Source organism: Lipotes vexillifer, unplaced genomic scaffold (genome assembly GCF_000442215.2).
Source record: "Lipotes vexillifer unplaced genomic scaffold, Lipotes_vexillifer_v1.1 scaffold397, whole genome shotgun sequence".
In the NCBI taxonomy this organism is placed as follows: domain Eukaryota; kingdom Metazoa; phylum Chordata; class Mammalia; order Artiodactyla; family Lipotidae; genus Lipotes; species Lipotes vexillifer.
Genome location: NW_006772681.1, coordinates 4,366,486 through 4,393,381, shown reverse-complemented (window position 1 = coordinate 4,393,381; position 26,896 = coordinate 4,366,486). Strand labels below are relative to the sequence as shown.

The 26,896-nt window shown below is 42.0% G+C and overlaps 1 protein-coding gene across 1 annotated transcript in view; it reads left to right on the top strand.

Moving 5' to 3' along the window:
- ASIP (agouti signaling protein) overlaps window positions 1–26,896 on the top strand; it is an 88,681-nt gene that overhangs the window by 59,492 nt on the left and 2,293 nt on the right. Inside the window, exon 2 of the mRNA XM_007447804.1 lies at window positions 26,056–26,225. Coding sequence (XP_007447866.1) covers window positions 26,066–26,225 — 160 coding nt within the window. The 5' untranslated portion in view covers window positions 26,056–26,065. The remainder of the gene's footprint in view (window positions 1–26,055; window positions 26,226–26,896) is intronic.

Here is a 26,896-nt window from a genome sequence, read left to right as displayed (position 1 = left end):
TCATAACAGGGTCTCATTTGAGCTGGATCAGACCTAAATGAGATCATCTAGGTCCCCTTGAGAAACGCTCACACATGTGCACAAGGAGATTATAATCCAGGATGGCCCCTGACCTACCTGCCCCCTCTATAGGAAATACTATTTTAGAGTTAAAACTGTAGTATAGTAGTTAATTATCTATACTTCTAAAGATATAATTATCTACATAGATAAATCTCAAACTAAATCTTTAAGTATCCACATAGATAAATCTCAAATAATAGTAGCAAACACATAGTGGTTACTATGTGCAGGCATTATTCTATGGGTTTTACATGTTTTAACTTATTTAATTCTCACAGAAGCTCTATGTTACTATCCCTACTTTACATATGGGGAAACTGAGGTTCAGAGATGTTAAGCAATTTACCCAAGATCATGCAGCTAGTAATGGTAGAGATAGGATATGAGCCCAGGCTATCTGCCCTGGAATCTTAGAGCTTGACTACCAGGCTATACAACTTCTCAAGAGTATGATATTGCTGAAAATCAAGATGTAGCAGGAAACATATGGTATGTAACAATTTATGTAAATGTTTAAAACCCTCAAATGTTTTTTTTTACAAAATCATATACCTAGAAGTATAAAAATATTCATGGGAGTGGTACTCACCAACTCAGGATACTGTTTACCTCTGGGAGAAGGAGGAGAAATGAATGGAGAGCTATATTTATGGCATTCTATTTCTTTGTTTAAAACTTTGAAGCAAATATGGGGATAACATTAACATCTGTGGTGAGCACATGGGTGAATATCACAGTTTATGTGACTTGTCCAAAGTCACATAAAAGTAACAAAGATGGAATTTTTTTAATAGATCACTTAGTCTAATTCTCTCATTTAGGATTTGAGGTCAGTCTATATAGATTAGGGAACCAACCAGATAGTAATTTGTTCAAGGGCCTACTGCGAGTCAGTGGCAGGAACCAAGTCCCCAGACTTCAGAGCACTTTTCACCCTCACCACCATCCTTTCCCACATCCCGCCATTCTCATACAATCTGTTTTACCTCCTGATTTATCCCCAAAGGCTCATGATTTTGCCTGCTGGACAACTTGTATTTGTCCTTTTGGCTAATTACTTTTAAGGAAATAATAATGTTCATTACTCATTTATATTCCATTGCTTCATACTTGAATAGGATTATATTTTAGAGTCATAAAGCCCAATCAGCATCAGAGCCAAGTCTTTCTCAGGAATTTTATGTCTTTTCTACTTTCTTTCCCTCCTTTTTCTTCTTTTTTTTCCCACTTAGCTCCATCTTTCATAGCCTTCTATTCCCGTCACCTAAAATCCATCAGACACAGGATGTTGCCTCCTCCCCATTCCATATTCAAACTCTTGATTTATCTGAAGAGCTTACTTGGTGGGTCATACAATGAATTAAAATTTAGAAAACGTTCACATTTGTGGAGTGCTTCACAGTTTTCAAGGTGTCTACATGATTTCATTTGATCTTCTTTTCAGCCCAGGATGGTAGGCAGGTGAGATAGTGGGTTCAGACAGTTCATGTGACTTGCCAAGGTCACAGAAAGAAAGTAAAAAAACCTGAACAGGAATCCAGATCTTCTGACTTCTTATTCACTTCTCTTTCCAATTGCCCCTGTCTCCATAAACCACCAGAAATAAGTTGGTCCCTAGAAATAAGGATAAATCAATGTAGGACCATGCCACTACCTATCATGTTCTTCCACCACCATTCCCACTAAAACAAACAATGCATAGCCCTGTATTAAGCTGCTCCCCTCTAAAGAGTCTCAAAACTTCACATCACCCAGGGGTCATAAATTGCGACCTTGTAAATTCTACTTTATTCAAATAAAACCCAAGTGAGTGAGAAGAGGAGCGCCACAGCCTAATAACTTACGGTGTCAGCAGAAGGGCAGCCCTTCAACTGTTGAAAATTTACGTAGAAATTTGAAAATCATGAGACCAATATTGAAAGTTCCCAGAGAGACTTTACTAATAAGGCAGGCTGGGCCTCAGCAATCTGCCCACCTAGAGTTTAGCTTCTCCACCGAGTACTCCTTAGTCCAGCCAGAATTTCTGAAAGAAGCTGAATTAAGCCCTTCTTTGGCAGGATTTGTTTTTCCAGGTTAACTCATTAGGGCAAAGTTTCATTCTCTCTCCTGGGATCCATTCTGAACTAAAGTCTCTTTAAATCCTGTGCATGAGTATCCTCAGTGCAACCACTTCCTTTCCAACCCCTTGCAACCTCAGTGTCAACACCAATTCTAATTCCAAAGACTGGGGAGAAAAATAGGGAGACTAGACCACAAGGCTTGTGGCCACCAGAATGAGTATGAAGACAGTCTTTGCTTGGCTGAAAGCAAAGAGATGAGATGGGGAAGCCAGCTACTGGGAGTTCCCGGGGTCTTTTAAAAATCTCACAGCAACACATCTTGCCTCTGCTGTGTAAGGACAGGGAAGATGCTCAGCTCTGGCTTCCCTTAGAGAGGCTGATAAAGGGCACTCTAAGTAGGAGAAAAATTTTTTCTTTTCTTCTGCTGCCTACAGAAATCCTGGCTCCTCTTCTGGGTTCTTCAGATAACCTGGGTTGCTAGAGATCCCCTATGTAAAATAAATGCTACCCTTTACTTTAGCTTCTTTTGTAAAACCTGCTCTGTTTATTACTACTTTTCTGATGATGAAACATTTCTTCTTTTCATTGTGGGTCAGTGAGAATCTTCCTGCCAATGAGATGGAGTGAAGTTTAAAATAACTTTTGTAGTATTGTTGTTTGTTTTGTTATTCTTGTCCTTGAAATTACAGACAAGCAAGTCCCAAGCCTCCTCTGTTGCAAGGTGAGAAAGTTCCTTTGGCCTCCATTTTTTGAGGGGAAGCATGTGAGTCTAGTTGGCAGCTTAAATTTGCTTTCAGAGTGAGTGAAGCTACTGCGACTTTGGAAAGTTTAAAGAACTTGGTGGTCATCCCTCATGTCTTCATTTTCAGGAAAGCTAAACAGATTTATTTGTTTCACTTTTGTGGGTCAGAGTAGTTAGGAGTTTAGCATAAAGAAAGCAATCTACCTTTCGCTAACTAGTAGCTTCTTATTTCTCTTTACCCTGCTTTTTCCATTTTCTAGCAGTAAAAGAAAAGAATTCCATAGAAAGAGGTACTTTAAAAATCTCAGCCCTGACTCCAGAATCATATTTTAGCACTTCTTTAAATGTCTTCAGAAAGTCACTTGTAGGGACTTCCCTGGTGGCACAGTGGTTAAGAATCACCAGCCAATGCAGGGGACACGGATCCAAGCCCTGGTCTGGGAAGATCCCACATGCCGTGGACCAACTAAGCCCACGCGCCACAACTACTGAAGCCTGCGCGCCTAGAGCCCGTGCTCCGCAGCATAAGAAGCCACCACAATGAGAAGCCCGCGCACCGCAATGAAGAGTAGGCCCCCCGCTCACCGCAACTAGAGAAAGCCCTCGCGCAGCAACGAAGACCCAATGCATAAATAAATAAATAAATAAATGAAAGTCACTTGTAGCATCAGATTTCTAATGACTCTCATAGAGTAGAATTTGGGATTTAGGATCAGTCTGCATGTGAAGAATTGGTTCATTTCGTATTTATTAGGGCAAAAAACAGACAACCAAACTTCCATTTATTGCAAATCTTCCTTTTCCTTTCTAAGTGTTTGGTTTTTCAGAGTGGATGCCCATTTCAGCACATTTTAATGCCCCTTAGAGGAAAGCTCGGGTTAATATTTTCAATTGTGGATTCGTTTGTTTTGCTTCAGCAACACTGGACATTTGTTCTGCCATTTCCATTGGAGAGGCTCTAGGAGGCTTAAGAGATGCAACATTGGAGTCACTTGGGGTTTTCTTTGGCTATTTTCTGGGCCTTTGTGGGATCAAGAGATCTTGACCCCTGGACTTCCCTTGTGGTCCAGTGGTTAAGAATCTGCCTTCAAAAAAAAAAAAAAAAAAAAAATCCACCTTCCAATGCAGAGGATGCAGGTTCGATTCCTGGTCAGGGAACTAAGATCCCACATGCCACTGGGCAACTAAGCCCACGCACGCTGCAGCTAGAGAGCCTGCACACCACAACTACTGAGCCCGTGCACTCTGGAACCCGCATGCCACAACTAGAGAAGTCTATGTGCCACAACGAAGACCCATCGCAGCCAAAATAAAAAAGAGGTCTTGACCCATTCCAAAAAACACTTTCACATGTGTCTGTCTCAGAATCTGTTCTACTTTGTCTAAACACAAAGTTTGTCTAATTCATACATCGTTTTAAGATTTGCTCAGCTGTATTTCCTTTGGTCTGTCTTGATCCTTTTCTGCAGAAAATTTATCTGACATCAAAGCCTCTTCCCTTCCTTCTGCTGGAAAGTTGTTGAGAGCTGTAGCAGACCATCCACCCAGCTTCAGGCCATTCTTAGTAAGTTCAGAATACATCCCAAGTAAAAGGAATTAAGAAAACCATAAGATAGCATGATGACTGGGGAAAAGAAAAAGAGAAGTAATTTCTGGAGAGTAAAACCAAAATCAATAAAGTCCCCACTAAGGTCTTTGTTGAGTGATAAGCACTAAATCAGTCTGAAGGGAATGATGTCAAGAGGTTAATCATTTTAGCCGCTCCTACCAGCATTGTATTCCTTATATACTTTGGGAAGGCATATCTGGGAAGCCAGGACTCTTGACACCTGTTTCAGTAGAACAGGGAGACAGATTTCACACTGACATGCAGCTGCCTGAATGATTTGTGTCCTTTTGCTTCTTGAGGAAGAACACAGCATCAGGCCTTCTCTCGAATACTAACTCAGAGCCCCTTAGGCAGAGCCTGGGCCTACCACATGGTTCTTGGTCTCAGAATAAGAGTCCTGAAGCAGGCTGTCCACATAAGACCCAAACCACCCATTAGAATATTATTCAATTTGTCATCTGTCAGGCATAAAAATTAGACTAGTCAATTCAGTCACAACAGTCAAATCACTCTCTGTGTATAGATATAGCCCAAGAGATCAAATTGTTTTGGTATCGTATAAAAAAGTTATTCTGATGTTTGTTAAAATGGTAAGGAAGACTTTATTCAAGACTATTGCGATAGGGATGTTGCAATAGGAAAGGAAGATCAGGCTCAACTCAGAATACAACAAAGACAGTTGGGAATTTTTAGCCAATGATTAGAGTAAGAGGGTCAGAGGATGGAAAATTACTAAGAGGAGACATCAAGGGTAAGGCGATCCTTGCTAAACTGACCTAACAGGATTCTCCCTAAAGTCAGGTTTATACATCAAAGGTGGGGGATGAGAAACTTGATTAGATATCGAGTGATCAGATATCAAGGGTGGGAGGATTCTCACTAAATCGACAGCATTCTTGCTAAACCTGAGCTATGCAAGCCAAAGACAGAATGGAGGGCCAAAGTCAAGGCCTAGCTAAGAAGAGGGCTCAGAGGAGCCTAACTAAAAGTTTGGTCAGGGAGAGAGTCTTTGTCAGTATCCACAAGCTTTCTTCTCTTCCTGCCATCCATTCCCATCCTACTTCCCCCAGCCCCACCAGCTACGAAAGAGAGGTCTCCACTTTCCTCAGCCAGCCATCCCTTATACTTCCCAGATTTCCTCATCAAAAAACAGAGTGTGCCAGACTTCCCTGGTGGCACAGTGGTTAAGAATCAGCCTGCCAATGCAAGGGACACAGGTTTGATCCCTGGTCGGGGAAGATCCCACATACTGTGGAGCAACTAAGCCTGTGTGCCACAACTACTGAGCCTGTGCTCTAGAGCCCACGAGCCACAACTACTGAGCCCACGTGCCTAGAGCCTGTGCTGCACAAAAAGAGAAGCCACCATAATGAGAAGCCCGCGCACCACAACGAAGAGTAACCCCCGCTCACCACAGCTAGAGAAAGCCCATGCGCAGCAACGAAGACCCAATGCAGCCAAAAATAATTAATTAATTAATTAATTAAAAAAAAAAAAAAGCAGAGCGTGCCAGACTCTCAGGACTCCAGATTCAGCATCTCAACTAGCAGATGTCTCTCTGACTCATTCCAGTCTCTGATTGCTAGGGTCGGTTTACTCTCTGATGAAAGAGTCAAGACCCTCTCCACTTTGGGAAACTTGCTTTCCAGATGTGGACAACATCCCTGACAGACCCACTGGCAGCATTTGCAATCCCCACCCCGAGGGACAGTAGAGGAGGAAGAGCTAGTGATTAAGCAAACACATCACCCTTCCTTTAGCTGGCACATTTTTAGTCAATCTGACAGTCAACAACTCTCACTGATAAACACTGAGTGTATAGAACTGAAGGAATTCTAAAACCAGGGTTTGAGAAATGGGGTAAATACTGTTTTGCTTTTATTTCTACTGTAGCAAGCTGGAATGGGCCAGGATGGCAGACCACCAAACCAAGAAGTTTGTAATTTTCCTCCTTTTTCTACCTCACGCAAAGGTACCAACCTTCTTGTGTGGCTCTGGAGTCCGGAAGACTTGGGATTGACTATTCTCTCTGTCACTTACTACCTCTGTCCCTTGGGCTGCTCTGGGTTTCAGTTTCCTCAGCTGTGATATATAGATTGTTAAAAGGATTAAATGTACATAATGTGCCTAGAGCAGAGCCTGGCATATAACAGGTACTCAATAAATAGAAGCTATTATGATTCATGTCTCTGCCCTTGTCAGTAATTAGCAGTTTGAGTTGTCTTACAATGAAAAGAGTAGCACAGTGGAAGAGATTCTAGTCTTGACTCTTACTGATTCAAGTGTCTCCTTGGGAAACCCCTTTCCTCCTTGGAGCCTCAGTTTCCTTATCTGTAGAACCAGAGTGAATGGACAAAAATCAGTGTTTCTCACACATGGCTGTATATCACAACTGCCTGGAAGCTTATTGAAAGTATGTCTCCCAGGCTCCATCCCTGGAAATTCAGATTAAGTGGGCCTAGGACAGGCTTTGGGGTTTATATTTGGTAAAACTCCGCAAGAAAAGGGATGAACAAATGTGATATGTTTACAGTGGAATACTAATCAGCTATTAAAAAAAGAACAAACTACTTATGCATGCAACAAAATGGGTGAAACCTCAAAAACATCATGTTGAGCAAAAGAAGTCAGATGCAAATGATTTCATTCAGTATGAGTCCATTTATATGAGTACAGAAACCAGCAAAATTGACCTACGGTGGTAGGAGTCAGAATAGACATCACCTCTGACAGGTAAAAATGGGGATTGCCTGGAAAGAGGCACAAGGGAACTTTCAGGAGTGGAAGAAATGTTCTATACGTTGAGCTGAGTGGTGGTTACACAGGCTTGTAAAGTTAAAATTCATCAAGCTGGATACTTAAAATTGGTGCATTTTACTGTATGTAAATGATATCTTAACAAAGTACTGTTAGCATAAGGGCAAAATATTCCCCTGACGACTCTAATGCATAGCCAGGTTTAAGTTTCCTGGACAAGATGATCCATAAGTTCTCTTCCAGTTCTAAAGCCCTATGGTTCTTATATCCCCATCTCAGGCCCCCTTACCAGTCCCTTTACCTATAAATTAGGTTATATCTTTTACCTTTCTCGATCACATACAAGATAAAAGATATTAAGAAAAGCCAGAGTCCTGAGCATATCCTAGCACTCAGATAAGGGATGCTAATGAAATTTAAGGGTTGTCCAAGCCCCAGTATGACAGAACAAAGGCCAAGGAAAAGACATTAAGTCACCACCAAATCTGACTTGTCACCTGTCCTGATGTCCCAAGGGGACCAACAACTCTGAGGATTTTCTGTTGCTGGTTTTCTTTTCTGTTCATTCATTCATTCATTCACCAAATATTTACTGAGTGCCTTGCTTTGTGCCAGGTACCTCTGGGTAGTGGGAGTAGCAAAATGAATATGATAGCAAGGTCCCGGCCCTCAGGAAGTTTGAATTCTACAAGAGAAGGAAAGCCAATACAAAGGTAAACACAGATAATTGTTAATTGTGATAAGAGCTATGAAAGAAATAGGATGATGGGATAGATAAATACTGGGGAAGGACGTTTTTATGGAGGAGGTAATATTTGTACAAAGATCCAGAGGTTGCCAATGATCCAGCCATGGGAAGAACTAAAAGAATCAAGTTCAAGGCCAGGGAAAGAACATTAGGGACAAGGTAGAAAAGAGCATATTTTAGGAACAGAAAGGAGTACAATATGTCTAGAATCTAGTGATTGAGAGGGAGAGTCTATCAGATGAGGTCAGAGAGAGTAACAACAGGGCCTTACAAGAAATCGTGGTCTTATTTCAAGAACGATGGGAAACTATTAAAGTTTTTAAGCAGGGGGTGATATGTGATTTTAATTCCCCCTCACCCCGCAAAAAAAAATCACTCTACTGTTTTGAAACAGGACAAGAGTGGAGACAGGATATCAATTAAGAGACATTTACAGTTGTCCAAGCGACAGTCCCAGAGGTTCAGAATCCGGGCTGAACTGCTATGCAAAGCTATCCTAGTTTGGTAACTCCATTAACCAAAGACAAAGAGCAAGAAAAAACAACTTCAGAAGTTAGTGAATTCCTCATGCTCAGTTGGCCTTGTCTTTCTAATGTTTTCCCCATATGTATGTCATAGATGAGGCTGAATAAAGGATCCCTCAGAACGTTGAGCTCCGTCCCTGAAGTGCCTTTCTTCAGACCCAATCTTGAGAAGTCAGCCAAATTTATGACGGGGGTTTCTCCAGGTCCTTTTCATCAGTTTCTTTCCCTCTTTTGGGGTCTCATGCCCACCCTCAGCAGAATCTGCCCTCCTAACACAGTGCCCCAGAGCTCTCTGGACCTTTCTTTACTTCTCCTTCTTTTCCTCTCCTCAGAGGTCTGCCCTTAGGTAGGAAAATAGAAAACTAATCCAGTAACACTAATTGCTACCAACTTAACCATGACTGAGAGCATTTGCACTTGATCCTTATAGCCCATAAGACATGCTATGGAATCTGGCTAGTTAAGGGAAGATTTTGTTTCGTTTTGTTTTGTTTGCGGTACGCAGGCCTCTCACTGTTGTGGCCTCTCCTGTTGCGGAGCACAGGTTCCGGACGCGCAGGCTCAGCGGCCATGGCTCATGGGCCCAGCCGCTCCGCGGCATGTGGGATCCTCCCGGACCGGGGCACGAACCCGTGTCCCCTGCATCAGCAGGCGGACTCTCAACCACTGCGCCACCAGGGAAGCCCAGGGAAGATATTTTGAGGCAGAATGTGGCTTAAATTCTATTTTGTGAGTTATCCCACTTTGTCTTCCTAAAGAACTCAGACTAGCCAACAGAGGTTGTCTGAAGAAAAATATTAACTGGAGACACTGTTGATCTTGGACCCTGTGGCCTGGAACAACAGGTAGAGGGATCTGAAGCAACAAAGGGTGGGACTGGCTTCCCATAGAAATCTTAAGAGATGACAGTCCAGGCAGTCCCCAAGTAGAGGGCCCCCTCTTGTCTGGCAGAAGACAAGAGTCCAGAAATAGGCCAGAACAATGGGCCTGGAGGAGGCAAGACTTAAACAGGCTTTTGAAGGGAAGTATAGGATTTGGAGAAGGAGATGATGAATGGCCATGGCATTCTAAACAAGGTAAATGGGGAATTCCCTGGTGATCCAGTGGTTAGAACTCTGCACTCTGACTGCCAAGGGCCTGGGTTCAGTCCCTGGTCGGGGAGCTAAAAATCCCACAAGCCATGTGGCATGGCCAAAAATGAAAAAAAATAAAAGGTAAACAAGGTGACTGAAGCTGTCACTTGCAAACTAGAAAGTACAAGTCCACAACTCTGCCCCTAACTTGCTCCCTATTTCCCACCCATGGTTGTAGAGAGAAAGGCTGGAGGTCAAGCATAAACCCATGTCTGACAATGGCTGATTCTGATTGATGCTGATGGTGCTACCTTTTCCTTCCTTCTCTCCTCTCCTGACCTAGGCAAGCTGGAGTCCACTTAGGGATGAGCAACACTAAGTCACAACCCTGGTCTTGTGAGTTGGATGAACCATGCTTTATTCTGGTTAAAGGGAAACATCCCATTCAGAGAGAAACGGAACCAACATCTTGGCTTAGCTATAAATAATTGCCTCACTCTTAGAAAGTCTAAAGACCTAAGAGCTCTGAACACTAATCAACATCTCAAAGGGCCATGATCTACCAGGTACAGTGACCAGACCACAGTATAATTTACCTTTTCTTTTTTTTCCCCATTATTATATTGTGAGAATGTTTTTAAATATGGAAAATTTCATGTAACCTCCACCCAGAATCATCCATATTTATTACCATATTTGCGTCAAGTCTTTTTTATTTAAAAAAAATTACAGAGAGAATTCCCTGGCGGTCCAGTGGTTAGGATTCTGCGCTTCCACTGCAGGGGGCACAGGTTCCATCCCTGGTCAGAGAACTGAGATTCTGTAAGCCACCTCGGGTGTGGCCAAAAAAACCCCACAAAAGCAAACAATTACAGATAAAGTTGGAGTTTCCCTTACCCCCCAGCTCCAATCCTCATAATTCTTCTATTTCGTTGTCTTTTCCTCCCTACTTATCTTTCTCCTCTCTACTTTCCTTTTCTGCCTGTTTTTTTCTCTTGTCATTAATTCTTTTAGTTTTTTCTTTTTTGGCCATGGCTTGCAGTTTGCAGGATCTTAATTCCCCCGGAAGGGATAGAACCTGCACCCTCAGCAGTGACAACACAGAGTCCTAACCACTGGACTGCCAGGGAATTCCCTCTTCTCACTAATTCTAAAATCTAGTGAGTTTAATATTTTACATTCTCCTCTCTAAATATGTTTTTTAAAAAAGAAGACTAATTTAAAAGGAGGCTTCTTTAAGGCTCTTGATTACTTTTTGGGTGCATATCTGGTGCTCGATTGAAACAGGTTTCCATCCCAAGATAAAAGTTGTGATTATTAAGTTATATGGTGCTTTTTCTTGTATGACTTTTTTTTTTTTAATGTATTTCTTTTTTTTTAATTTATTAAATTTATTTATTTTTGGCTGCGTTGGGTCTTCGTTGCTGCATGTGGGCTTTCTCTAGTTGCAGCAAGTGGGGGGCTACTCTTTGGTGCAGTGTGCGGGCTTCTCATTGCAGTGGCTTCTCTTGTTGCGGAGCACGGGCTCTAGGCTTGCGGGCTTCGGTAGTTGTGGCACGTGGGCTCAGTAGTTGTGACACACGGGCTTAGTTGCTCCACAGCATGTGGGATCTTCCCGGACCAGGGCTCGAACCCGTGTCCCCTGCATTGGCAGGCGGATTATTAACCACTGCACCACCAGGGACGTCCTTGTATGACTTTTACTGTTTTGGGTTTTTTTGGGGGGGTTTGTGTTTTTTTTGTGGTACGTGGGCCTCTCACTGTTGTGGCCTCTCATCAAAAGGAACATTCAACAGAATGTGGTACAGCCTCTCTGAAGGGGATGCTGCTCATTTGGAATCACCACAAGTCATGTTACTGAACTCAAGTCCAGCTGCTTGCTGCTCTAAAATTAATACCCGAGAGGCAAGTGTTGGTAGAAACAGAAAATGTTGCTTTTAATCAGAAAGCCAGCATTCTGGGGAGAAGGTGGAATCAACTCCCAAGATTCTGCTCAGCCATGAAAGTTTTTTTTTGTTTGTTTTTTTGTTTTGCGGTATGCGGGCCTCTTACTGTTGTGGTCTCTCCCGTTGTGGAGCACAGGCTCCAGAAACGCAGGCTCAGCGGCCATGGCTCACGGGCCCAGCCGCTCCGCGGCATGTGGGATCTTCCCGGACCGGGGCACAAACCCGTGTCCCCTGCATCGGCAGGCGGACTCTCAACCACTGCGCCACCAGGGAAGCCCCATGAAAGTTTTTAAAGGGAAAAGGGGAAGTAATCTCAGTTAATCATTGAGATAGGGAATCAGACTCGTCGCCATCTCCCCCTGTGTGCAGGCTTGTCAACTACTTGTGATCTTTCTTTAGATGATATATTTTTCACACAATTTGTGAGATTACTGAAGGGGAAGCTAAGGAAGAGATTTGGTCATCTGTTAATTACTTATTCTTCATTTCTACTTCTTTGATCTACAGAAAGAACCAACAGATTAGGCAAGGTATTGTGTGATCAAAAGATTTGAAAGATGTGCTTGGGCTGGAGGTGAGTAGAGCATGGGGGTGTCTGGCTTAAGGTTAGTTACATTATAGCTTTGCTAAATTGACAAGACAAAAGGGGCCTCCTCCAGAGAGCTCTTTCCTGCCAAAAGCTGCTTACATTCAGAGTTAGAAGACACCTTAAACATCTAATCTAAATCCTTTTTTGTACAAGTGAAGAAAAAGATGCCCACAGAGAGAAAGTAACTTGCCAGAAGTCCCACAGTGAATTCCTGGCAGGGCTGGGTCTAGAACCCTGGTCCATTCTTTGGTGTCTGCTCCACTGAGATGTCTGATGCCTGGAGCACTAGTAAGACAGCTGCAGGGGATGTCTAGAAGCAGTCTCATCATTATATAACTTACTGCTGAAACTGCTGAGTGTAGTTTAATGTTTCCCCCAATCCACAAACTTCTTTATTTTCTCACAAACTTCTTTACAGCCACCATGTCATACCATCAGTGTCAGCTTTCTCAATCTTGTAACCAGAAATGACTTCATGGGTGTGCACTTGAGCAGTTGCATAGGGCCTCACACTTAGAGGGCCTCATGCTTGCTTAGTTTAATGCTCTCCTTGAAATTCTTAATTTTTTAGCACATGGTCCCACATTTTAATTTTGCACAGAGCCCCACAAATTAAGTAGCCTACCTGTAACTTACATCCTAGGAGATAGGAATGAGAAGGAAAATGGTCTCCCTGTTTTATTAGGAGATTGTAATGAAATACCTAGAACTATCCCCTGGGAGAGGATCAGGAACTTGGCACCTGTACTCCTGACTCAGGCCACTGACTATTTCCCACAACCCCAGGCCACCAGCCTGGTTTGGATGTACAGGACCTAATGATCTCCCCAGTATGAGATTTGGCTTCTTAAGAAAAACTCTAGCCAAATAATTGATTAAAATAGGATAGAAATCTCAGTAATTGGCTTTGGCTGTGCACATCTGGCTACCAGTGGCCTGATGGCTGTAAAAGGAAGCCACTCTCTAGGGCAGGAAATTCAAGGAGACTGCCAAAGGGGAAAGGCAGCAGAGGCTGTATGCTGCATAGAACCATGTGAAAGAGGGAGGAACTGGCAAGAGCAGCACAGAATGTTTGAGCACTCCAGGAGCTGCAGCCCAAAACTGGAAGGAGGCTGAGGAAATTAGAGAGGTCCTTGTTCAACAATAACTCACAAAATCATCCAAGACCCTGTGCAATTTAACCACCCTCTTTTTTCTGCTTACCCAAGGCATTTATTTCACTTGTACCTCAACTCTAGCACTTCTCTCCTCATTTTTTTTTTTTGTTAGTTATTTGTCTTCCCTGCAGGACTGAAAGCCATCTAAAGGCAGGGACTCTTTATTCATCTTTTTTTTTTTTTTTGGCCGCACCATGGTGGCTTGTGGGATCCTAGTTCCCCAACCAGGGATGGAACCCACACCTGCTGCAATGCAAGCGTGGAGTCCTAACCACTGGACTGCCAGGGAATATCCATATTCATTTATATTGAGCATTTAGTAAATTAATTCAATTGAGAGAAACATTTACTGAGGCCTTATTTTGTGCTGAGCTTAGGCTCTGGGGCTAGGAGTAGTAGGGAGGGGATGAGCATGGAGATGAATAAGGCACAGGCTCTGCCCTTAATGAGTCTTCAATCTAGAAGAGACAGGCAAATGAACAAATCATTACAATACAGTGTGTCTAGGGAGGAGAGAATAATTAACTCTCCTGGAGGGGACAGTCAGGGAAGGCTTCCCACAGCATTCAAAAAATTTTTGTTGCTTGATTGGCTGTTCTAGGACAAAACTAAGTAGATAAAACATATTGCCACTCTCCTGCTACCCCAGAAATTATCAGCACTAATAAGCCTGGGTGAACATTAAGGAATGGGCCGGTAGCCCCAGTGGAGCCTCCTAAGCTCAGCCTGGCCAGGCACTTGTAGTGGATGCGTATCACCAGCTGCCCAGGTGGATGAAAGATATGTAAGGCAGTGGTATCCTTATGCAGCTGCTGAACATCTGGTGTGGGGAATCTAGGTAACTATGAATGAGAGATATTTCTTCTCTGGCCCTGACCCTCAGTATTTGGTACAGCTAGTTTGGCTGAGAAACTAAACCACAACAAAAATTGTGTGTTACTTCTCCCAGGTTTTGGCATATCAAAAACTGTGGCTGATGAGCCAGAAGAGTTATAGGCTTTGAGAGTGTTCCAGGGCAGAGAAAAATATTGACAATATCCTCTGCTCTCATGTGCCTGTGATTCAGGATGAGGCCGTCAAGTTGCAGGAACATAATATACCAAGAAGGGGTTTTCATTTTAGCTCCTAGAAGCTGAGTGGTTCTGAGTTTTTTTAGGGGCCAGAGACACACTTATAGATCCAGAGAAACTATGGACCTTCTCCCCAGAAAAATGCACATATGCACAAAATTTTGCAGACAATTTTAAGTTAAGATTCTCTGCTGCTATAATTTCCCTTTCCTCCCAAGTATATGTTTTGTTCCAAAAGACTGGTCAGAGGAAAATCTGCCTCTGTCACCACAAGCCTATATGAGTTGCTCTTCCATGCTGGATGTATACCCAACACTGCTTTGATTCTAGCAACTTTCTTTTTCACAGGGATGAGTTTCATCAGACCCCTAGCCATTGGTGCTTGGCAGGACTGATGGAAGCCACTATTACAATCAACTGAGCCCCGTCTCCTCCCCTACGGTGCCAGCTTGCTGGCTGCCCAGACACCCTGGTTTCCCTCACAGGTGCCACCAGCACAGCCCAGGGCAGGCTGTCAGGACTGCACCTCATTACACCTAGTTTGGTCAGCAGCTAATATTGTTCACTGTCTTCAAGAAGACTGCTGCCTTCACCTCTTCTTCCGTTCTCATCTCTTACTATACCTCTGTCCCAGTAGGTGGTTAGCCATCCCCCATCACTGGAACATTATAACCCTTTCCTTTGCTTTTAGGATCAAGGCCTTTACCCTAAAGGATTAAGATATCAGGCTATCCCAGTGCCATAGCTAAGGGGATGTATGCAGTGTACACTCGGTGTATGCTGCATACTGATACACCATCTCCTCACCTTACCATACTCAGAGATGCTCTGGACACTGCTATCTCCTATATTCCCTCAGTCAGGCCCTTACACATTAGTACTCATGTGCGCGCACACGCGCATGCACACACACACATCAACAGCACTCCTGAGGTATATAAACCACTTACATTTAGCCATGACTTTCCATGCCCTCTTTTCCAGAGTTTAATCAGATTCAGTCACACTCATGCATTTATAAATTCCTCAACTCTTAAGGATACACAACAAGTGGCCTTTACAAAATCCTTCTTTGTGCAGCTGCTTAATCTCCCCAAAGTCCAGGAAGCAGGAATCAGAAATTATGGATTCATAGAATTTAAAAATAGAAAGGTCTTTAATTCTTTAATTCATTAAACAAATCTTTATTAAATTTCGACTCTGTGCCTCGTAATCTGTACTGAGTCATGTAGTCCTATCCTCTCATTTTGCAGATGAGAAAGCACAGGCCCAAATGGGCCAAGGGTCACACAGCCACTTAACTGGCAGGTATGTCCGTGTAACCTGATTCTCCTTTCTGGATTCTTTGTATCCACATACTGAAGAGAAACTCATCTTAAGTCCTAAGCAGTAACTTAAAGCAGATGATGAGTTTAAGAGGAAGAATTGTCATCAGTGATACCACAGATCGAAGAACAGTCTTTACCACTACAGAGTGGAAAGACAAATTACTCTTGAGAAAAGCAATTGCACAGGTAGTCATTTTTGTCAGCATTATGATCCTGTATTAATAGATGGAGTGTGTGTCCCATGTTGAGGGTTTGTATAGGTCCATAATCCATTACCTGAAATTGCAAAATCCCAAAACTCTGCTGTAAGTTTTTTTTTCCTTTGGTAACTCATTTGGTAAAAAACCTGTCCTGAATTGATGCAAATCAATTCACAGTCTTTGTTTATCCTTTGTTTGTTTATCCATACCTTTTTGCTACAGAAGCATCAGTACATTTTTAATGGGTGCTTCTAGAGCCCTTATATGTGGTTTAATATAGAAGATATTGTTTTTCTAAAATTCTGAATCCTAAAAAAAAAATCTGACCCCAAGCATCATAATACACCTAGGTATTATGGACATATATTACATTTAGAATATACATATCTCCCCAGGATTTGTGTAAGGAATATTGGTTCTTACCTTCTCCCAATACACAAATAAGATTAATTCCACTGAGAGTTCACCTTTCCCAGACTTAGTCTAGCTTTATAATTCCACTAAGTTACTTAGGTTCTAAGAAATTGTATTTTAAGTTTATTTCTTAAGAGTTACTTGCACAGCAAAGGAAACTTTTTAAAAAAATTAAGTCCTGTAGGAGTTCCCATAAGGTTAACAGCTGATTTCTCAGCAGAAACTCTACAAGCCAGAAGGGAGTGGCATGATATATTTAAAGTGATGAAAGGGAAGAACCTACAGCCAAGATTACTCTACCCGGCAAGGATCTCATTCAGATTCAAAGGAGAAATCAAAAGCTTTACAGACAAGCAAAAGCTAAGAGAATTCAGCACCACCAAACCAGCTCTACAACAAATACTAAAGGAATTTCTCTAAGAGGGAAGCACAAGAGAAGAAAAGGACCTACAAAACAAACCCATAACAATTAAGAAAATGGTAATAGGAATATACATATCGATAATTACCTTAAATGGGAATGGATTAAATGCTCCAACCAAAAGACACAGGGTCACTGAATGGATACAAAAACAAGACCCATATATATGCTGTCTACAAGAGACCCACTTCAGACCTAAGGACACATACAGACTGAAAGTGAGGGGATGGAAAAAGATATTGCATGCAAATGGAAATCAGAAGAAAGCTGGAGTAGCAATACTCAGATAAAATAGACTTTAAAATAAAGAATGTTACAAGAGACAAGGAAGGACACTACATAACGATCAAGGGATCAATCCAAGAAGAAGATATAACAATTATAAATATATATGCACCCAACATAGGAGCACCTCAATACATAAGGCAACTGCTAACAACTATAAAAGAGGAAATCGATAGTAACGCAATAATAGTGGGGGATTTTAACACCTCACTTACACCGATGGACAGATCATCCAAACAGAAAATTAATAAGGAAACACAAGCTCTAAATGACACAATAGACCAGATAGCTTTAATTGATATTTATGGGACATTCCATCCAAAAACAGCAGATTACACTTTCTTCTCAAGTGCACAGGGAACATTCTCCAAGGTAGATCACATCTTGGGTCACAAATCAAGCCTCAGTAAATTTAAGAAAATTGAAATCATATCAAGCATTTTTCTGACCACAACGCTATGAGACTAGAAATCAATTACAGGGGAAAAAATGTAAAAAACACAAACACATGGAAGCTAAACAATATGTTACTAAATGACAAAGAGATCACTGAAGAAATCAAAGAGGAAATCAAAAAATACCTAGAGACAAATTACAATGAAAACATGATGATCCAAAACCCATGGGATGCAGCAAAAGCAGTTACAAGAGGGAAGTTTATAGCAATACAAGCCTACCTCAAGAAACAAGAAAAATCTCAAATGAACAATCTAACCTTACACCTAAAGGAACTAGAGAAAGAAGAACAAAGAAAACCCAAAGTTAGTAGAAGGAAAGAAATCATAAAGATCAGAGCAGAAATAAATGAAATAGAAGCAAAGAAAACAATAGCAAAGATCAATAAAACTGAAAGCTGGTTCTTTGAGAAGATAAACAAAACTGATAAACCATTAGCCAGACTCATCAAGAAAAAGAGGGAGAAGATTCAAATCAATAAAATTAGAAATGAAAAAGGAGAAGTTACAACAGACACCACAGAAATACAAAGCATCCTAAGAGATTACTACAAGCAACTCTATGCCAATAAAATGGACAATGTGGAAGAAATGGACAAATTCTTAGAAAGGTATAACCTTCCAAGACTGAACCAGGAAGAAATAGAAAATATGAACAGAACAACAATGAAATTGAAACTGTGATTAAAAATCTTCCAACAAACAAAAGTCCAGGACCAGATGGCTTCACAGGTGAATTCTATCAAACATTTAGAGAAGAGCTAACACCCATCCTTCTCAAACTCTTCCAAAAAATTGCAGAGGAAGGAACACTCCCAAACTCATTCTATGAGGCCACCATCACCCTGATACCAAAACCAGACAAAGATACTACAAAAAAAGAAAATTACAGACCAATATCACTGATGAATATAGATGCAAAAATCCTCAACAAAATACTAGCAAATAGAATCCAACAACACTTTAAAAGGATCATACGCCATGATCAAGTGGGGTTTATCCCAGGGATGCAAGGATTCTTCAATATATGCAAATCAATCACTGTGATACACCATATTAACAAACTGAAGAATAAAAACCATATGATCATCTCAATAGATGCAGAAAAAGCTTTTGACAAAATTCAACACCCATTTATGATAAAAACTCTCCAGAAAGTGGTCATAGAGGGAACCTACCTCAACATAATAAAGGCCATATACGACAAACCCACAGCAAGCATCATTCTCAATGGTGAAACACTGAAAGCATTTCCTCTAAGATCAGGAACAAGACTAGGATGTCCACTCTCACCACTATTATTCAACATAGTTTTGGAAGTCCTAGCCACGGCAATCAGAGAAGAAAAAGAAATAAAAGAATACAAATTGGAAAAGAAGAAGTAAAACTGTCACTGTTTGCAGATGACATGAGAATCATAGATCCGTAGAGATACATGCAGATACATAGAGAATCCTAAAAATGCCACCAGAAAACTACTAGAGCTAATCAATGAATTTGGTACAAAATTAATGCACAGACATCTCTCGAATTCCTATACACTAATGATGAAAAATCTGAAAGAGAAATTAAGGAAACACTCCCATTTACCATTGCAACAAAAAGAATAAAATACCTAGGAATAAACCTACCTAGGGAGACAAAAGACCTGTACTCAGAAAACTATAAGACACTGATGAAAGAAATCAAAGATGACAAAAACAGATGGAGAGATATACCATGTTCTTGGATTGGAAGAATCAATATTGTGAAAATGACTATACTACCCAAAGCAATCTACAGATTCAGTGCAATCCCTATCAAATTACCAGTGGCATTTTTTACAGGTCTAGAACAGAAAATCTTAAAATTTGTATGGAGACACAAAAGACCCCAAATAGCCAAAGCAGTCTTGAGGGAAAAAAACAGAGCTGGAGAAATCAGACTCCCTGACTTCAGACTATACTACAAAGCTACAGTAATCAAGACAATATGGTATTGGCACAAAAACAGAAATACAGATCAGTGGAACAGGATAGAAAGCCCAGAGATAAACCCACGCACCTATGGTCAACTGATCTATGACAAAGGAGGCAAGGATATACAATGGAGAAAAGATAGTCTCTTCAATAAGTGGTGATGGGAGAACTGGACAGCTACATGTAAAAGAATGAAATTAGAACACTCCCTAACACCATACGCAAAAATAAACTCAAAATGGATTAGAGACCTAAATGTAAGACTGGACACTATAAAACTCTCGGAGGAAAACATAGGAAGAACACTCTCTGACATAAATCACAGCAAGATCTTTTTTGATCCACCTCCTAGAGTAATGGAGATAAAAACAAAAATAAACAAATGGGACCTAATGAAGCTTAAAAGCTTTTGCAAAGCAAAGGAAACTACAAACAAGATGAAAAGACAACCCTCAGAATGGGAGAAAATATTTCCAAATGAATCAACGGACAAAGGATTAATCACCAAAATATATAAACAGCTCATGCAGCTCAATATTTTAAAAAAAGCCAACCCAATCAAAAAATGGGCAGAACTAAATAGACATTTCTCCAAAGAAGACATACAGGTGGCCAAGAAGTACATGAAAAGCTGCTCAACATCACTAATTATTAGAGAAATGCAAATCAAAACTACAATGAGGTATCACCTCACAGCAGTTAGAATGGGCATCATCAGAAAATCTACAAACAACAAATGCTGGAGAGGGTGTGCAGAAAAGGGAAACCTCTTGCACTGTTGGTGGGAATGTAAATTGATACAGCCACTATGGAGAACAGTATGGAGGTTCCTGAAAAAACTAAAAATAGAATTACCATATGACCCAGCAATCCCACTACTGGGCACACACCCAGAGAAAACCATAATTCAAAAAGACACATGCACCCCAATGTTCACTACAGCACTATTTACAATAGCCAGGTCATGGAAGCAAACTAAATGCCCATCGACAGAGGAGGATAAAGAAGATGTGGTCCATATATACAATGGAATGTTACTCAGCCACAAAAAGGAACGAAATTGGTCATTTGTGGAGACATGGATGGATCTAGAGACTGTCATACAGAGTGAAGTAAGTCAGAAAGAGAAAAATATCGTATATTATCGCATATATGTGGAACCCAGAAAAATGGTACAGATGAACCGGTTTGCAGGGCAGAAATAGAGACACAGATGTAGAGAACAAATGTATGGACACCAAGGGGGGAAAGTGGTGGTGGGGGTGTATTTATACACTAATATGTATAAAATGGATAACTAATAAGAACATGCTGTATAAAAAATAAATTTAATTTAATTTTAAAATTAAAAAATAATAATTAAGCCCTGTAATTCACTATATCCTTAATTAGTCTAGAGATGTTAGCTAGTGACATCTCCTCACTGCCCATTGTGCAGTGGCTACTATTTATATTAAGCCTGCTGGTTGCTGTGATGGTGATAATTCCTGCATTATCCGGTGTTCAGAGGAAGTGATGAATGTGATCTTTGGGTCTCAGTTCATTCCCCCCAAACTCCAGCCACTCCTTTTCTAACTCCCATTTCCCAATTACCCTTTCACTTCTTTGCAGGAATTCCCAGCATGTTTTTTGGTTAGTTTTATGTCAGTCGTGATAAGGAAAACCCAAAGAAATAGAATAACTGCATATAATGCCTCTCAATCAATGACATGACTTTTGTGACTTGCCTTAATCAGAGCTTTTCCTTAATCAGAGCTTCTCCCCAACCCATTCCACCATATCTCCATTCTTTCCTTTCTTTTTTTTCTCTTTTCAAGTTGAATTTATTTCTGATTTGTCCTTCTAATTAATACCCACTGATACCAGAGCTCTGCTGCTTGAAAAAAAAATGGTCTCTTGGGACTTCCCTGGTGGTCCAGTGGTAAAGAATCCGCCTTCCAATGCAGGGGACACGGGTTCGATCCCTGGTCTGGGAAATAAGATCCCACATGCCACAGGGCGACTAAGCCCATGCGCCTCAAGGAGAGAGCCTGAGTGTCCCAAACTACGAAGTCCAAGCACTCTGGAACCCGCGCACCACAATGAGAGAGAAAACCTGCACTCCACAACTAGAGAGAAGCCCGCATGCCTCAACAAAAATCCCGCGTACCACAACCAAGACCCAACGCAGCCAAAAAATAAATCAATTAATTAAAAACAAGAAAAAGGTTTTTTTAAAAATTGCTTTTGGAAGAGATTGGGGATACAAAATAAAATCTTAAAATACACTTTTAATTTTATGCAACTAATCAAAATATTATCTTGCGATTTCCAATGATTATATTTCTTATTTGTATTCCAGGGGTTATTGCACTGCATCTTTATGAATTCTAGGCAGCATGGTGTAATAGAAAGTTTCAAAACATTATGATAACTACTCAGAATGGATATTTTCCCTCTGCCTCTAATAATCAAAACTTACCAATCCTAACTCTTGTCTCATTAGGACCCAGCCCTGTCCTAAAGCGAATCTGAAACCTGATAAATTAATGACAAGTATTATTGGTTGGTAATGGCACAAGTTAACTTTCCCAAGTCACATGGGTCTTTTAATAAGGATCATCAATACCTTTACCCAAAGAAGCAGTTAATTACTTCAATCAGTTAGTAGATATTGAGAGAGCAGACGTGACATGCTTGCTTGCCTAACAGCCCCTCGCTATTCTCACAATCTAGAGAGGGTCAGCAGACTTTTTCTGTGAAAGGCCAGAGAGTAAATATTTTATGCTTTGTGGACCACATAGGGTCTCTGTTGGGTTGTTTTTTTTTTTTTAATAGAAAACTTTACAAACGTGAAAAACATTTTTAGCTTGAAGACTGTACAAATGCTACACGAAATATGGAAAGGGCAAATGAATACTGCAGTCATTAACGGCTACAGATTCAGCCCCAGTGGTTAGTAAATAAATGCTTGTATAACAAGCTAAGTACTGTGCTTAGGTCAGAAGTGGTCAGGCTTAAGATGTGGTAAAGGACGAGCTTTGTATGGGGACCAGGTAGTAGCCAAGCTTGGCTAGGATATATACTTCCTATAGGAAAAGATAAAGCTGGAAAGGAATGTGGAAGGCAGGTTGGGAGGGCTCTGGTGCCTTTTTGAGGCTATGGATTATGTATTTCATTTGGTAGTCAGGGTAACCCCTGCAGAGGAATAGAATGCTTGGAACCAGCAGCAGCCTCTTAATTGGTTTTCCTTCCTTTCAGTCTTGTCCCCTCCATCTCCCCACCCCAGTCAGAGGGATCTTTCTACAATGCAAATCTGAACAAGTCCCTCCCCCTATTCAAAACTTTTCATTCATTTTCCATCGACCTTAAGATATTGTTCAGGGCTTCCCTGGTGGCGCAGTCATTGAGAGTCCGCCTGCCGATGCAGGGGACGTGGGTTCGTGCCCCGGTCCGGGAAGATCCCACATGCCGCGGAACGGCTGGGCCCGTGAGCCATGGCTGCTAAGCCTGCGTGTCCGGAACCTGTGCTCCGCAACAGGAGAGGCCACAACAGTGAGAGGCCTGCGTACCGCAAAAAAAAAAAAAAAAAAAAAAAAAAAAGATATTGTTCAAACTCCTTACCATGGTTTACAAGTCCCATCATGATCTGGCCCTTGCTTCCATCTCCTGTTATGTTCATTTGCCAGCCTTACTGATCTTTTCTAGTTCCTCAAATGCACCATCCTCTCTTGCCTTTGGATCTTCATGTATATGGTTCTCAGTGTCTGCAACACTGCCATCACCACCTCCACTCTCCTCTTCAACATGGATAAGTCCAAATCAGCCCTCTGTTTTCAGCTTCAATACAACATGCTTCAAGAGACCTTCCCTAGTCCATGCACTAGTTGAGGTCTCCCATAGCACAAGCTTTATCAGAATAACTTATTTAACTTGTCAGTCATCCCTGATAGAATGTAAGCTCTGTAAGGACAGGCATCATTGTGTATTTTTTTTTTTTTTTTGCAGTACGTGGGCCTCTCACTGTTGTGGCCTCTCCCGTTGAGGACCACAGGCTCCGGACGCGCAGGCTCAGCAGCCATGGCTCACGGGCCCAGCCGCTCCGCGGCATGTGGGATCCTCCCGGACAGGGGCACGAACCCGTGTCCCCTGCATCGGCAGGCAGACTCGCAACCACTGCGCCACCAGGGAAGCCCCTTGATCACTATTTTTACCCAAGAATCTAGCATAGCACTGGTTCATAGTTGGTACTTAACAAATATTTTTTAACTAGATGAATGAATGTATGTATGAATGAATGAATGAATGAAAGGAAATGGGGCTTTATTTAAAAGGAAGCTTAGTCTGGTTATATGTTCTAGAGTCAAGGAGGCCAGTGAGGAGGCTCTTATGGAAGACCAAGTGGGAGGAACTAGGCTGCACGGACAGAAGGAATGGAAAGGGAGGGAGGGTTGTTAGAATTGGGGGGAGTGAAAATCACTAGAACTTAATGACTGATTGACTGGGTGTTGGCAACAAGAGAGAAGGAGAAATTGCTCTCTAAGCTGAGAGCCCAGCAGCATCATTAGAGAAAGAGAGAGGGAGTCCTGCTAGGAAGAGAGGTCCAAGTTACTGCTTGGGGCTGGTCACTGTGCCAGGTTCATGGTCATAGAAATGAATAAAACATGACCTATTTTTTATCAAGTGGGAGAGACAAACACATAAACAATGTGATAAAGTATTTGACAGAGAACAGTACAAAGTTCTGAGAAGCAGAGAATGGAGCAAATTACTATGCCTCAATCCCCAGACTTTCCTGATAAAGGTTTGTTTGGGTTAACTATTGCTGATAGGGACTAGAAACCTCTGAGATGGAACTGCATGGAGCTGGGAAATTTAGGGCCTCAAAAAATGTTTTGGGCTCTAGGGCCTGAGGAGATGTATTGTCTCACCACACAAAAAAGATGTGAGCTGCTTGAAAAACCTCTGTATTGCCTCTTTCTGTTTTATACATTGGGATTCTTCAAGTCATTGTTTATTTGAAGAAAGAGCTCCCCTGCTAAATGAATGCAAACCACTCACCTAGCCCACATTTTACCAAAAAGAAAATTAGAGTCCATTAAAAAGAAAAAAAGAATGGATTTGTCCAAAGTCACGCATTTACTAATGCTTAAGTCAAGATAAGAACTCAGAGGTCCTGACTCCGAGCCCAGTGCTCATTCTGTTGACTCACTACCAGGCTTTGAGAAAGAAAATTGGTGGCCAGTTCATGATAGGCAAATAAATGCCCATTGATGAAAGGATCTGAAGGAATCAGAAGAAATGGAGTTAGGGCTGAGAGAGGTTGAGGATGAACTTCAAAAGGAAAGGACTGTCCCCTCTACCTTTAAGAAGTTTAGAATGAGGTTGGGGGCTGGCTATTTGGGTCCTCCTTCTCCTGGAATGTAACAGAAATGGAGAAAATTTTACTCTTAGCAATCTGAGGGCTGGGAGGAATAGGCTAGAAATTGCCAGGCTGAGCCCAGGAATGGGCAGGACCAGCATGAGCAGATTGCTTTATTGTCTTCTCACCCACTATGCCTATGGCAGGGCCAGAGAACCTTGGGAAAGCAGTCTCAGCTTTTTCCCAGACCAGAAAGAACATGCACAGGGTGGGTAAGGAGTGGGGATTCCACACTCAGAGAAGATGAAGATGCTGTTGAAGCTGTGAACCCTCACTAAGCCAAACCTAGACATTCATGGGAAGAACTCCGCTCTGGGATCTGTCTGGTTCATCAAAATCCAGCTAGCAATAAATCAATAAATATAGTTAGCCTATTTGAACAGGTCCATTCTATCCTCTCGACGCAAACCATATCTGCATTTATTTCCTCTGGATGTCGGAATATAGCATATGCAATGACTTACACACTTGTCCAAAAAAGCCATTTATCCCTACACCGTCTCGTTCAGTCTTAACTCATGAGCCTTATTCTCTGCACTTCAGTAAGACCTCTACCACTGTGAGGCATTACTGGGGACCTTTCAACAACTCTGCCCAAGCCTAGGGTCTCCTGGGGCCACTGACTTAAAAAAACCCCAGCACCCCACCCTCTGGAAGGCAGAGACCAATTGCAATGCATTCCTTTTCTGCTTACTTCAATCTCCCTCCCTTTTTTTAAAAAAATAATAAATTTATTTATTTATTTATGGCTGTGTTGGGTCTTCATTGCTGCGCACGGGCTTTCTCTAGTTGGGGCAAGTGGGAGCTACTCTTCATTGCTGTGCATGGCCTTCTCGTTGTGGTGGCTTCTCTTGTTGCGGAGCACGGGCTCTAGGCATGCAGGCTTCAGTAGTTGTGGCTCACGGGCTCAGTAGTTGTGGCTCACGGGCTTAGTTGCTCCACAGCATGTGGGATGTTCCCGGACCAGGGCTCGAACCCATGTCCCCTGCATTGGCAGGCAGGTTCTTAACCACTGCACCCCCAGGGAAATCCCTCCCTCCCTTTCTTGTCTTTCTTTCTTCCTCTCCCATCTCTCCTTTTCTCTCTTCTTCCTTCATCAGTTCCCCTTCCCTGTCCTAAGCCTTGCTGGTCCTCCAACTCCCCTGGGACACTGGGGTGTGGAATGGGGTCAGAGCACCAGCCCAAAGAAAGCAGGAGGGCACATCCATTTGCCAGGACCCCTGGCCCACCTGATTGCCTTCTCTGTCCCACTCAGGCCTCCCGGAATGGATGTCACACGCCTCCTCCTGGCTACCCTGCTGGTCTGCCTGTGCTTCCTCACTGCCTACAGCCACCTGGCACCTGAGGAAAAGCCCAGAGATGAAAGGAGCCTAAGGAGCAACTCTTCCATGAACCTGTTGGATTTCCCTTCTGTCTCTATTGTGGGTAGGTAGCCTAGCCTGGGGCCCAGCCTCCAGGCTGTGGCCCAAGAGAACTGCAGGATGTCAAACACACTCCCCAAGCTGATACCAGGATCCACTGCCATAGGTCAGAGCTCCTTCATGCTCATTCCTCAAAACAGTCCTGGAGGAATAAAGTGCCCCTTAACTCATTTGGTTTAGGAAAGCCCTGCCTGCCACCAATCGAATATGCAGCTTAGCATGTTAGAGGCTCTGAGAAACCTTAAAGTCATGACAATTGGTGAATTTGGTTTAACTTAACATTTCTGAAACTTAATGAGTCACGGAACTCCTATCAATGGTAAAAATTTTAGGAAATGCTGCAGAATATAACCAAGTCTGGGATGAACTAGTCCTTTCATGCCAGGGTTGAGAATTGAAAATGACTGCTTGGGAGAAAATATCATGGGCATTAGAACCTGGCATGGAGATCTTCTGGCTCGACTTCATCTGACAATAATAATAATAACATATATACTTATTTTGTGCTAGGCACTGTGAAGTGAGTATTATTTTTATTCCTATTTTATTTAACAGCTAAGTAAATTAAGTCTTAGAAAAGTTAAGTAACTAACACACAGTTCTTAATTGGCAGAGCCAGAATTCAAACCCAGGTGTTTAACTCCAGAACCTAAGCTCAAAACTAATATTCCTTGC